Raw genomic sequence first — 14,578 nt, 5'->3', positions numbered from 1 at the left:
ACACTTAATAATAAAAATAACAGACATACCTCCGCAGCAGATTTACATGGTTCTTTAGTGTGAACCAAGACCGTTTCCCAAATCCCTTTCGTTATTTCTTCATTAAGAAGTCCACTTGCCTTGTCGTCAGAAACGTTGAACCAAACAAAACCCACTCCAGCTAAGTGAGACTTGCAGATAAAACCATTGTAGAGGGAGCAATACCCTCGAAGAGCTTTTGTTTCATCTTAAAAGAACAGGAAATACTAAGAGGATCGATTGAGAACACATAATGAAAAATGGCAGCTTTTCTGAGAAACTTCCTTCCTTAAACTCTCGCAACTTCGGAACAGTGCTTTTCTTTTAGTGCCAATTAAACGCTCGATACATATAAAAAATGTAGTACATGTAACTACCTCGATCAAAACTAAACCTCAGCAGCATATGAGAAAAAACTTCTAAAAGATTTTTAAGGTAATATTTTATATCATCGTCTTTTGATATATTATCCTTTTAAAAACTATTTGATAGAACGTTAGAGGCTCGATATCTTTTTTTGTCTCAATCTCCAGTACCAGGTTTTTGCATTGCAGAAATTCGCAATAAGTTCCTGGTCTTAAATCTTTCCTGGTCTTAAAATTTGCTTCACTTTCGTATCCGGCGCATTTGAGTTGATTAATCTATAGTTGATCGCAAAGCTTTTTTCTTCTAGTATAGTTCATTTTTGTCGCGTTTAATTGGTAACAATCGAGTGCTACATTCTACAATTTATTATCCGAAACATTTTCTGATCAGGGGCATAAATTTTTTTAATGGAAACTCAAAAAAACGCATATTTCAAAATCTAAGAGGAAGGGTCTAGGGAGGGGGAATCTTTATGCTTCTTTAGATTCTGTTTGTTCTTAGATTGTGACGTCTCCATTTCGTTTATTTGGTTGAGGGACAAGCATTGTGCTTTGCACTATTTTAATTAATAAGTAAATAATAGAATATTCAATACCAGCCCTTGTTTAACGTAAATTTTCACTAGGTACTATTGATTTATTATCTCGGACGTTCAGAATCCAAAAGAATGGCTCCCTTTAAAATATCTAAGTTTCTGTAACCGAAATTGACACTAAGAAAAATTTAGAATAAATAACTAACTAAATGAACCCGCCCTTGAGCCTACTGAAATGTGACTATTCTACACATAATAAAAACTCCTTGCCTCCACTGAATAAATGGCAGAAGATGATTATACCTACTCTGTCACTTTCCCTGTTATTCATTTTATGGAATAAACCATATCAGGCCTTTAAGCGGCTTATTCTAAAATCAGTGAGGAATTTAGAGGGACAACACACAAAATAACTAGCAAGAAAAACACTAGTCTAGGTTAAGAGGTATGTTACCTGACTCCCTGGGATAGACGGACATAATAAAACTTCTGGAGCTAATTCGCTCTGTATCACCGATCATATTTGATGCTCGGCAAGTTACATTTTCAGTTTTTACAGCCAGGAATGTTATGTCAGATTTTGTAAATTCTTTGAACTGACGATAATGACTCGCATTGGTTACCTGCAAAAAAAATAAATAGAGAAACTCTTCCCTTCGGCTAAACTATTTTGTAATCCAAGTGTCGATGTCCAAGCCCAATTTCAACTTGATTTTCATTTTCGAGAATTGAGTTACAAATTCAAATGCCAAAAGGAATGATTCTCATTAAAATATCTTAGTTGTGTTATCTCTCAAAGAACCTATCCCAGGAAAAAGAGCAAATCATTTCAAGGGCCCGCATTCGTTTTTTATGGGAGGAAGAGGGGAATTTACATGTTTCACAAAAAAAAGTTATTTTTGAAAATCGTAATTTCTTTTATGCCACCTACTCTTGAACTTATATTTATTCTTGGTAATCCTTGGTTGCGGCAAATGGGTAACATTGGAAAAATAAAGACAAAAGAGTGCCTTCTTTAGCACAGGTAAATGAATAAATAGAGTCAATTTAAAAAACAGCTAACCAACCACCTCTTATGCCTAGACAGTTAGTTCTCTCCTCCCTTTTTTCCCCCTCTATCTTTCATTTTCAATTTGTTTAATTCATTTATTTTGATTGGCATGGCAGTTTTTTGTGTTGTTCAGTTTTTGTTTCTTTCTTCTTCTTCTTGTCCTTCTGTTCGATTTTAGTGCTATTATTTATTTTTATGTTCATTCTCCTACTCTCACAGGCTATAGGTCCCTTTTGGGGGTCTAAATTTCCGTAATATTTTCTGGGCTCCTATTGAACAAATTGCTTGATTGATTGAACTGTTACTTGTGAACCAAAACTGGTAGTGAGATCAAGCTCATCGGGAACCCTTCAAATAGCACCATGCCTTTGGGCTATGCATTTTTCAATACTAGCCTCCAATAATATGACAAGGGCGTACAAGGTTACGACAAGGGCGTCAACGACTGAATTCGTCACCGAATAAACAAAAAATCAAGCCATCTAAAATGTATATACACCGCTAACTACTGCCATCTAAAGTACACAGTACATAATACTGTATCTACAATGTTCCCAATTACAAATACACTGTTTCATAACTATAATACATTATTCTACCCATTTTTCCTACATGAATGTAAAGAATCACCTTATCACTTAAGACGACCCGTAAATTATCTATATAAGATAGAGCCTGATACGCCCTCAAATCTCACATTCTTTGAGTTAAAGTTTGACTTTTTTATAACAATGATTTAAAAACAAAGGTACTCAATTGGTGCATTTACTTCATCCAATAAAAATGTCAGCTTAAATGTTTTGAACGACAGGACATACATAAAACACTTGTAGTAGGCAACCGTGTGACAGAGAGTGGGCTTCGGCAACCACCATCAAATTCAGTCTTCAAGTTTTAACGTCACTCTTTCTTTCACGTGAAAAAACTTTTTTGTTATTTGGTTTCAGCAGTTTTTTAAATTGTTTATCACAAGCAAATTATAGACCAGATAAAAATATGTGAATAAAAGGCAACACCGCGTTGGAGGTTGCCTTTGGAAACCACCTTAAACCTATTACGGATCTCATTTTTCGCCTTAATATTCTGGTCCAATTTAGAACAAAGCTTGTGTACGGCAACAAAAAATGACATAACATAAAAGTAGTTAATTATGGCGTGATTGTTTTGCCTCTTAAAAAGGCACAAATTTCAAGTAAGTTTTTTGTTTAATGAACTTCCTACCTGTTTTCAATGACTGTTGCTTCGGTAAGATAATTTCTGAAAAAGAGCACCCCTAAAAAATTTTGGAGAGGGGATTTGAAATATTAAGAGTTAATCGTGCCGTCATGTTTTAGTTTTACAGTTGCATAAGAGGTATAATTTCTTCGAGCAATCTAGATCTAGGGGGATGTCCCCATCCCCTCCCTCTGTACAGTTAAGCTCACTAATTTACATTTTACACTTGAAATGTTCGAACAATAAGAGCGAACCTGTTGCCCCTCCGCATCTATTATTTAACGCTTACTCTAAATACATACAATCCTTCAAATGAACAGAGATGAAGAGTTATAAAGGCGTATTTTATAGTCGACAGAGTAAAGAGCAACATAGCCAAAATGGTAAAACCGAAAGTTAAGGCTTCACAGGCTTTAAAGACAGACCCAAATCCGCCTAATACAAAGAAATTGATTTGGAAGTAAAGCCAATCTCAAAAGGACAGTTTCTAGTGACACAGAAAAAATCCACCTTCGATAGCCTTCAAGAAAATGTTTATGTTTAACAGTTAATAATTTCTTAAACCACACAGCTTTTAATTTACAAAAATTTAAGAAAGACAAAAACGGATGTATTTTAAATAAAGCAATGGAACAAAAGCCAAAAAAATCAAAACTTTAAATAATAAAAAATCTGAATATTTTGGCTTCACATCCAGAAGCCTTTTTCAGCGGAAAATTTTTTTTAAGAAAAATTGGTTTAAAATCAAACGATATAAAAAAAAAGCAACAACTAACACACAAGAGAGAAAAAAAACTAAAAAATAAACAAATATAACTCGTATTTTAAGCTTGAGCCATTTTCCACTAAAACAACTCTATCAGATCATCATCAGATACCAAATCCCTAGAGGGGAAGCAATAGATCATAGACTCATAGATCATAGACTTTTTTTCGCTATAAAAGGCTCCCGGACCTGGAGCCGAGATATTCAGATTTTTTGTTATTTATAGTTTATTGTTTTTTTTTGTCATTTGTTCAACTGTTTAATTTATATTAAACCCGTTTATTGCTCTCTTAAATTTTTGTTTATGTTTAACTGTTCCAAAAGGAAATGAGGATTGACCAGTCTTTGCTTTTCTTTTCTATTTTCTTCTTCTTCTTTTGCAATCGTTCAAAATCGACAACATTCCTTAGGTCGGCTTGAAATTCGTTCCAAGATTCCCTGTTTTCTATTTTAAAATATTGTTGACACTTCCTAACAAAGAGCACATGTAAATTGTCTCTACTCTTCAACTTAGATCGCTTTAAACCGAACAACGTTACCAGACCATTATGAGAAACTAAATCGCCGAAGGGAAATGAAAACATTCCACTGATTTTCTTTCTTATATAAACGCACGATTTAGAGAGAATCTGTTACTTTAATGTTTCTTTCTTTTTACAAAGAAATTTACAAAGCAGAAAACCAATCTTCCCTAACTTTTACTTTGAGCCTTGGGTTATTCTCAGTTAAGCAAATTTTCCACAATTATCATAAGCCAGCTCCTTATAGGGAAACACCAGATGTCTTTACCTAGCCAAAGAAGAACAAAATAATAGTATCTGACATGGTTTTCCATCATGCATATTCAAACCTTAAGGTTTATGTTCCTTGTATAATTTTAGTTCGTTGTTTCTCTGCTCTCCAAAGGTTTCAGTATATCAACGAAAAGATAACAAAACTACTATCATTCCATAGCTGAGATTCAGCTCTACCCATCTACCGAATTAAATTTTTGAAATTTGATGAACACGGTCTTTTAGGTTGAAATAGGTTGAGTATTAGAAGAAAATTGTTGAAAAAGGGACAATTTTCCTATTTTTCAAAGCAAGTTTAAATCCTTTGCCAAGAAAAAGCCCAAGTAATATCGAAACTGTGGCTCGATGAATGGATAAATCTGAGATTAATAATCCTATAATATAAGTATCTTGTTCTTTTTGTGCAAGTTATAGTTGCAAACTTGTCGTGAAATCACTTATTTCAGAGAGATCATATACCGTAAGTCCTCACAATTGACTTTTTTTTTCATAGCAAGTCTTTCCTGAAGAAGAAATCATGGGCAGAAAGACAAGACGTTGTTTTTTTCTTTTTATTCTTTAACTATCTTTCCGACAGCAATTTATATTTTCTAATTTTCAGTTTTGGGACTTGGGTCACTTGGCTAAAAAAAATATAAAATAAATATCAGATAACAAGTTGTTGACACAGGTCCTCTTAACCATCCTATATACAACAGGTCTGGGTTAGCTTGAACTCCCCGGCTCCCTTCAAATTGGCGAATATGATAGGCATCAATGTAAAACCGGTGATACTGAATTCCCCAATTTTGGTGTCGCTATACTTGAAGTAATTCGGAAGTTCACGAGGCACATCCTAAAACTTGTTTTATTTTTCTGAATATAAAGTTCTTAGTACTTTTTGGCATTTACGCTATTAGACTAGGAAACAGGCGAGCCTATTTACAAACATGCCGAGGGGACAAAACGTATTTTTGACAAAAAAAAACGTATTTTTGACTGAAAAACCTTAAACAGATATTTTCAAGATATAGGGGGGGGGGCAAAATATTATAGGGGACAAGTGTCCTCCAACCCCAAGTATCACCCCAGCTGGGAAAAAACAAATCCTGAGATTTGTCAATTTCATTGCTAGTCTTTTCAAAAAAATAAAGCACAAGAAGAATATACAATCTCTTTCTTTTTATTTTCTTACTATCTGTAAAGCAAGAAAATTACTATTTCCTAACTTACTGCTCTGACACTTGGGTCATTTTCCACTAAACAACTCTATCAGACCATCATCAGATACGAAATCCCTAAAGGGGAACCAATAGATCGCAGACTCTGTCTTTAGCTAGACAAAAGAGAACAAAATGATAAATAGACAGTGGCCCTCTGGCTGTCACCGACCAGTATCAATACTCTTGGGGGGGAAATCATCATTCTGCCAGAAAATAAATGGATAAGAGTGTCAATTTCAGAGGAAACTCCAAGTTATTATCCAGCTAATAGAAGTTGTTCGATAAAACAAAACATATTTTATAACTTGTCTAACATAATCAAAAGTTACCAGGAAAAAGTGATTTACAAATAATCGTTGCAATAAATTAGCAAATATGACAGACCGTATCAATAAAGATAATGGACAAAAATATTGGATCTATTTTAAAAATCAATTGCGGTTATTGAAGAGCCTTGAATAGGTTATTGAAAAGGATAAAACTGTCTATATCCCTCTCTTCCACACTGATCATACAGTTTTAATTTGCCAAATCCAATTTCGAGGACCTTAATAGTTACCAAAACGTAAAGCGGGTTTCCCAAAATACACTATTTCTCCTTTTTTGGCTTGAGGTAACAGCTTGATAAAGAAGGGTTCGTACCTAAATATTTTTTTTTGTCGACTTGGAAGGTGAAAAAAAGACTCTTGTTTAAGTAACATGTCTTTACTAACAGTTATTAAAAAAAAAAGTCTCACGTTTTAGGTTTCCTTATGTAATTCTTGTCTTCTAACTTGACAGTTTTTGAATTACCAAAGCAAAACTAGTGCACTGTCTGCCATAGACAAGCACAACTTTAAGCTTCCAACATTATCTCCAATTGCTCCGTCTATCAATACGTCCGTGCCTTCATGCCTCCAGAACACAGAGAACGACCAGCCGTGCAATAAATGGAGGAGATTATTAGCATTACTCTATTCTTTGTTAGTCCAATGTCCTACGATTGCCATATAACGAACTTGTCAAATTGTGACAGCTTGACCCACCAAGGACGATTTTAGCCGTCCGTGTGCCGCCAATTGAACCAAAAAGTGCGACTTAGGCCTTCTCCATGCGATTACCAGGTCTATCGGATCACCGGCCATTTTGCTGGTCCACTTCTCGATTCTAGCCTTTTCTGGTTGTCAATTTACCTTATCCTGATTCCGATCCTAGCATTTGGCTGAAAAATATTAAATAACTGTGGTATTAGTATTCTCATTTAATACCTTCAAACAGACCCTAACCAATTAATTCTAACTATCTAACCAAATTAATTAATCTGGTGGTGGATCTTCGGGCTGAGCAGAAATGTTTCGGCCTCGACTTGAATCGTGTAAGAAGAGAAGTATTTTCATCGCTTTGTCTTTAGCAACTATCTTTCTTCAACCAATCCCCTTCTTCATGGTTGGTGATGAAGAGCAATAGTTGGTTCTACTCCTCACTTTTGTGGTTCCACAGTGAGTTCTTGTCCTTTTCTCTTGGTCCAGTGTTGTGGATTTTTTTTATCTCACATATTAGAAAGGTCAAAAGAATAGCATATGAGGCATTGAGGAATAAACCTGTGCAAACGTGGACTGAGGTTTACTTAAACTGGTCAATTCAGCGATTAGGAAAGTCAATCTTCAAGGAATTATTTAATCATATTAGTCTTTCAAATAATTTTAATTAAATCCTAGTTCAAAATAAGCTTAAAATAACCGCAAAAGATAAAAATTTTAAACTTCATAAATATAACTTTCGAAAAGCTTATATAGCTGTTAAACGTGTCCGTTGAAAAATCAAAATCTGCCAATGCAAAATACCCTTTCAAAACCAGATAACAGGGCAAGATTGTTTAAATGATTCCTCGCCAACAAAGCAAAAAAAAGTTTTGTTTTTCGTTTCTCTTATTTATTCATCATTTTTCGGTATTAAACCGGTTTTACTATTATTAAAGAGTATAAGGATATAGCATTATGACGGCATAAAAATCTGTATGTCTTTCCTTTTAAAACTATCATGATTAATGTAATTTACTCCAAACACCTTTTCTTTCAGTTTTTCCAGCTCTTCTAAAAGCCAAAGCTACGAGATGAAGTAAAGGAACTTTAAAAACTATAAATTTAGAGTAAGCATTAAGAATAGATGCTTAGAGGACTGCTATATGGGGACGACAATGGATGCTTAGGGGACGAGATATTATATTCATTTGCTTCCCTGCACAAAAGGAAGGGCACGACCTTGTCATTCGAAGCGTCCCATCATCTCTAGACAAATTTATGTTATGAAAATGTTGTTTCTCAAAATTTAATCTTTTCATCTTGCGTAATTGATAAATTATTTCCAGTAAGTAATAAGACAATACCTCGATGTCAGTTATATTTTCTCCATGAACATCAACTACGATTTAACTGAAAATCTGCTAATCACAAAAAAGAAAATGTTAATGGGAAAGTCCCAAAAAACTTCTTCTATGCCTGCCTCAACATCTCCCGCTGACATTTTACGAAAAGAATCGGATACATGAAAACTCTTCTAGGCTTGTGCTCTTAACCACGCTTTTCAGAAACCTGGACTCTTTTTATGCATCTCTAATTCGCTTCAGAGAATAGCCTACATCATCCACTTTACTTTAAATCGAAACTGCTGAAATGCTCTAGAGGGAGGGGGCTATTTGGTTAACCCTGGGCTACCTTCCTAAGACAAACATCTATTAATTACCAAACTTCCTGGGAAACCCGAGTTTGTGAAAGAACTAAAAATGTCATATTCAAAATCAGCACATTTTTTTTAGTTAGAAAGAGAAAGAAACCATCTGTAAAGCAATTTGCTAGAGATCTTTAATAGGTTTTAACTTGACTGTTTAAATAGATAAGACCCTGATGATTTTTTTTATTTAAAAACAGGTAATAATGTCATAGAATCTACAGTAGTACACATACAGTAAAAGGCGAAGAGCCACTCGCTTTTTTTAATACGAGAGGGTTAAACAGGAGAGACTAAGTTTCTTTTATGGAAGCACTGGACAATTCAGAGGAAGCACTTAAGGTATAATCTAAAACTGGTATAAACATAAATTAACTGATAAATTAATTAATTGGTCGATAAATTAATTAATTAATTTATAAATTAATTAATTGATACATTAAACTTAAATGATAAATTATGGATACGGCTGCCTTAATTTATATAAGTTAAGGATGATAAACGATAAATTATGATAAAATGAATTAGCAAAACACGAGACAGTTAAGGAGAGTTCTAGTGTCACAGTTAGATGACAAAATCATTTATTTGATCATATAAATCTCTCTTGCTGTATTTTTCCTTTACTTCATCATAACCCAAGCAAGAGAAAATTTACTGGGTAAGTGAAACTTCGGCAAATGTAGCTTCTGAATGCGGATCAACATCCTAAATTCGATCCAATGCAACGTAACCTGAATCAAAAGAATTCCCCTGACTTTTGATCAAAAACCTAGGCATCAGAACAAGTTGCTGAGCTTGTCATCTCACTGTAGCATAATTTATATAAACAAAAAATAGGAATCCTTATGGGTGGAAATGCTTGTCCATTTGTAGCCGACTTGTTTTTAAGCCAAATAGAATACAATTCCGAGGTAAGTAAGGATAACCAAAACCGAACATTTTCTTTCAAGAAACAAAAGAATTTTAGATGATCTATTGGTTTTAGACTATAATGAATCTAAGAGAATTCCAAAAAAAAATTACCAACCGAGTAAATTCTGGATCCTAGTCCTGGTACAAATCTGAAGAGCCACTTTTGGTTTTGAATATTTGTAATTTTAATAGTAATTAAAAATATATAATAAATCGGATGATTTTAATTTTGTAGTAATAAATTTCTCTTTCCCAGAAAGAAATGTCATTTAAATATAATTTACTCTGCTTTTTATACACGATTATTTACAGACTTGAAACAGAAGTCAAATTTTTGAAATTTTTCAAATTTTTGTAGAAGTCAAATTTTTAATCACAAACTGAGCTCGAGAGATTTTTTCGTGAATAAACTTGCTTAGCAGTTCAAAAAAATTGGCTTTCAGTATAATGAACGAGGAAATATCCAAAAAAATGTCAAATAATATCAAACAATATTTTTTTTTATTTAGTGTATTTTCCAAATGTAGCCGGTATGTACAACCGGTATTTTGTAGCCGGTATTTTCCAAATGTAGCCCCAAATGTAGGCCAGAACAAAATTTGCACTTTACTGAAAAAAATACAAATGAATGTGCGTTGTCAGTTTAATATACATGTACTGATATTTAGTAATCAAAATGTTAATATTATTTGATTTATTAAAGTTATAAAAGTAAAAACATTTATATTTTTTTCAGTAAAGTGCAAATTGTGTTATGGCCTCGGGAAGGCATAGGTGTTTTGAGCCCAACTTATGTTAATTTCTGATCGTTGAGTTTGACTCGCTTATTTATTGTAATTTCTGTTCGTTTTAGGTTTCATTTATTTATCGATGCTGATTTGTGGTAGTTTCACGCTTGGTAGATTATTTGATTTAATTTTTGCTCATTTTTTGTTTAATGGAGTTCTTTACTTTTCTTTGAAAAACTTAATTTGTGGAAAAAGTTGTTTTAATTAATTGCAGTCAACAAGGATGCATCTGGTCTACTTTTGTATGTATGCTTTTTGATACATATGATAATTATACTAATATACGTGTATTCATAACGTTCACCTGTCATAGAAATATCATATTTACAATATGGTAGGCACGCTACTCTGCCTGGGTCAAAAACTTAAAGCGTCGAAATCCAGAAGACCGAGTGGCATTTCTCTGATGAGCCCTAAGTGCGACGACCACTTAGGAATAACTTATTTTATTTGGGGTGCTTGCATTTGATTTATTACAAATATGCATCTCCATGTATCCTTCTGCTGGGTTTACTCTGTTTGGGCGTAGACCTACTGTTCGTCCTCCGTGTCTAAATTGGTGGATGAGAACAAACAGGATTGCCACCGTCAGTAGGATTTTACTAGATCTAGTAAAAAAAAATAATCTAGTAAATTTAGAGGATCTAGTAAATTTCCCGAAATCTAGTAAAAAGTCATAATTTATAAGCACTCCATCTAAGCACTAAGCAATAAGCACTCCATCGCCTGAATTGCTTCGTGATTATGAGTTGTAGCTGTTTTTTTCGTTAATTGTTTTTTACTTTTTCAATATATCTGAATTTAAATATATCTTTAAATATAAAGCCGGCTTCACCAGCAGAATTTCCAGAATCCAAGATTCCAGACTGTTGTTTGACGTCTTACATACACCGCATCTGGAATATGAAGCCTATCCAGTAGTACATCCAAATAATTAAAAAAAAAAAGGATTTTTGAAGTTATAGGTTTCCGAAACTTTCAATCATAGTATGAAAACGAAAGAAAGAGGAAAAGAGGAAAAAAAGAAGAAAAAAGGAAAAATATTATGAAAATCCTATTGATTATCCTCCTTTAGTAAAAATCGATGGTTGATGGTGCGCGTGCGGCGGCAGCTGCACGTGCAAGAAATTTTTTGAGCATTTAGTAAAAACAGATACGATTTAGTAAATTTTTCCTCTCAGATTTAGTAAATTCTTCCAGGTTAGGGTGGCAACCCTGAGAACAAAACCTCATTCAAGTACGTATCTGTCCAAATTACCAATGTAGTAAAGCACGTTTTTTTTTTTTTTTTTTACTGAATTGTTACTTTTAATTGATTATATAGAAAATAATGATGCAAGGAATAAGGGTTAAAATTTTACCCAATATTTGACAATTTCTATAAGAAAAATCGATTAGCCTAATCTTGTGGTAAAACTTCTAAGAAAAATTTTATTGAATGAATACTACAAATGCAACCTTATAGGGAGTCACGGCATGGCTTGAATTTATAAATCCATTAATTAAATTTTGTAACCAAGCAGTGGGTTCCTTTTTTATTCAAAATTACTTACTGATCCGAAATTTGGAGTTGATATTATAGCATCATTTGCCGACATACCTACGAAAGGTGGGGATTGTATATTCTCAATACAATTCGCTTATTTTTTGCTTTCTTTTCAGATCCCCCCCATCACCCCTTTAAGGACAAATATTCCAGCGCATTTACCTGAGTATCACATACAATTGAGGAAGCAAAAAATCTGACGAAACAGAAATTATTTTTTTAATTTTTATGTTGGTGTTTCGCATTTTCTTAGTAGAAATATTATAATTTGATGAAATCGATAATCGTCTAACCTTACTTCAACCAGAGAGTCAAGAAAGGCCATAAACAAAGGTAAAATTGTCCTTATTGTAAAAAAAAAAAAATAAGCCCAAGAAAAACGCACACAAAATGGACTGCGAAACAACAAAAAAAGCAGAAGAAAAGCAAACAAAACATTCACTCAAGAGCCAGACAGTTTTTTGAAAGATAAAGAAAGGGTTCTTGAACCGTGGCTATTTTGATACAATCTTCAATACTTTCCAAAATGTTTTATTGATTCGTGAGAGCAATAGCTGCAACTTAGTAAAGAGCGACCCACAGCCCATAGTAACAGAAAAAACGCGCTCTAAAAAAACATTCATATCGACATTGGACGCCGAATCAGGAACTGTGGCTATTGTATCCATGTTAAATTTAAAACTAAAAAGCAAGATGAAACCGAATTTACGGAAATTTCCAAAAAAGCTTTAAAGCCCTCGAAAACGGTGGCACATTGAAATAAGAAGTATAAACAAGGAAAATTCAATGTCCGAAAACCCTTAAGCGGAAATACTCAGCCAGAAAATCGTAGCCTGTCAGTGATGTCCTTTTTGTTCCCTTCTTTTTTTCGGTACTACCAGGGCACTGGAGCATCCTAAGAGAGCTGTTTAAGGGCTCTATAAGCTAATACCTATATCTAAGTGGCTTACATAAATTAGTCTTGGCACAATTAAAGTAAAATACAATTTTTCATGCAAAAAAACTGCGTTTGTTGTTATCATTTATGTATTAACCCTTGAAAATGGCAGCGGATCAAAATGGAAAGCGTACCATTGCATTAACATGATCAAAAACCCAATATCGGAAGTTTTTCCTAGTCCTAGTAATGAGCGATATCTCCAAAAAAGTGGTTCACTTTTTACTAGGTTCCAGCTAACTTTACATCGCATGGTTCCAGCTGACTGTTTAATATGTAAATATGACAGACATAGTTCTCATAAAAAAGATACTGCTTAATTTAAAACTGTGGTATATTCAAAACAGTTTTTTCTTAATTAGTCGTTCTATTTATTCTAAATGAACTTTTATATTTACATGGCATAAATATAATTAAAAGTGAAACAAAACTTCTGTCTTCATTAAAATGTGTCCTCATTTTTCGATTTCTTTTTCCCCCTACATATTTGGCTTGTAAATTTGTGTTGCCTGGCAGATTATTTCCTTAGAAGAAATCATTTTGATGCATTTATTATACCAAACATGGGTTTTAGAGTTTTAGTTTTAACTGACAATGATCGCTCGTTTTCTCCGTTCATTTTACCATCTACCATCTGACTAAATTGAAGAAAACAAGATAAAGAAATTACAAATAATATTTAACAAATTAATGTTTAATAATTTGCGAATTTAAGAACAAGCAAGTAGTTACAAACACCGCAGAGATGTTTGAACTTAATTATCCATCTCCGGAGAAGATTCTTCCCCGGAGATGGAGAATTTTTTGAGCATTTAGTAAAAACAGATGCGATTTAATAAATTTTTCCTCTCAGATTTAGTAAATTCTTCCAGACCACGGTGGCAACACAGGGGAAGAGTATCATTGCAACTGTACTGTGGTAACTAGTGTTATATCGTTTGATAAAAAGATAACATAATTTATCACTTTTTATGAGAATAAAAATAAAATACATTTTAGTGGCAGCTCTCTTTTAACCATGGTGAAAAAATTTACCTGTAAAGATTTAATAGCGTAATATCATATCCCTAAGGTTAGAATTAACTTATTACTAACTACTAATTAAGAGCTAACTCTTAATTAAAGCTACCTACTATTAAAACGTTTAATAAAAACGACAACTTTATTTATCACTTTTTACAGGAATAAAAAAAAATATTGCATTTTGATTGGCAAGTCTTTTTCAGCAAGGTGAAAAAATTAACGGGTATAAATTTAGTAGGGTTGGTTCATGTCCAAAAGGATAGAGCTAGGGTTGCAACTCCTAGTGATTTTTACATTGCCAAAACTATAAAATCACCAAATTTGCACATAAATCACTAGATTATTGTAGAAGATTACTAAATCAACCAGAAAATCACTAAAATCTAGTCATTTTTTTTAGAAGGTGGCAACCCTGGATACAGCTAACCTATTAGAAGGCAGCTAAGCGAAATGCTGTTCTAGATAAATGAAAATCTATTGAAGCCAAACTAAATTTTTAATATCAGAAGTATTGAGTAAAGACGAAATGGTGGAAGTACTAGATACAGTGCCGCTGGAGAACAAGAGAGGTTGATAAATAAAAGTTCAAATAGGGATAAAATCCTTTTAATAGACAGTGTTTCACTAATAGTGATAGAAATTCACAAAAAATACCAGATATTTCGGTCATATATGCAGTGACCGTCATCAGTAGTAAAACTGATGATGGTACTAAT

The 14,578-nt window shown here is 33.4% G+C and overlaps 1 protein-coding gene across 1 annotated transcript in view; it reads right to left on the bottom strand.

Annotated features, from left to right (window-relative positions):
* Positions 1-14,578, bottom strand: part of LOC148939457 (muscle, skeletal receptor tyrosine protein kinase-like) — a 160,590-nt gene that overhangs the window by 81,039 nt on the left and 64,973 nt on the right. Inside the window, exons 6-7 of the mRNA XM_089106883.1 lie at positions 1,374-1,542; positions 30-226 (exon numbers count right to left, since the gene is read on the bottom strand). Of these exons, the coding sequence (XP_088963009.1) occupies positions 30-226; positions 1,374-1,542 (366 nt within the window). The remainder of the gene's footprint in view (positions 1-29; positions 227-1,373; positions 1,543-14,578) is intronic.

Source organism: Artemia sp. Qi Xiang Cuo, chromosome 21 (assembly GCF_049724085.1).
Source record: "Artemia sp. Qi Xiang Cuo chromosome 21, ASM4972408v1, whole genome shotgun sequence".
In the NCBI taxonomy this organism is placed as follows: domain Eukaryota; kingdom Metazoa; phylum Arthropoda; class Branchiopoda; order Anostraca; family Artemiidae; genus Artemia; species Artemia sp. Qi Xiang Cuo.
The sequence above is the reverse complement of the archived record's forward strand: the minus strand, read 5'-3'. Positions and strand labels throughout refer to the sequence as shown.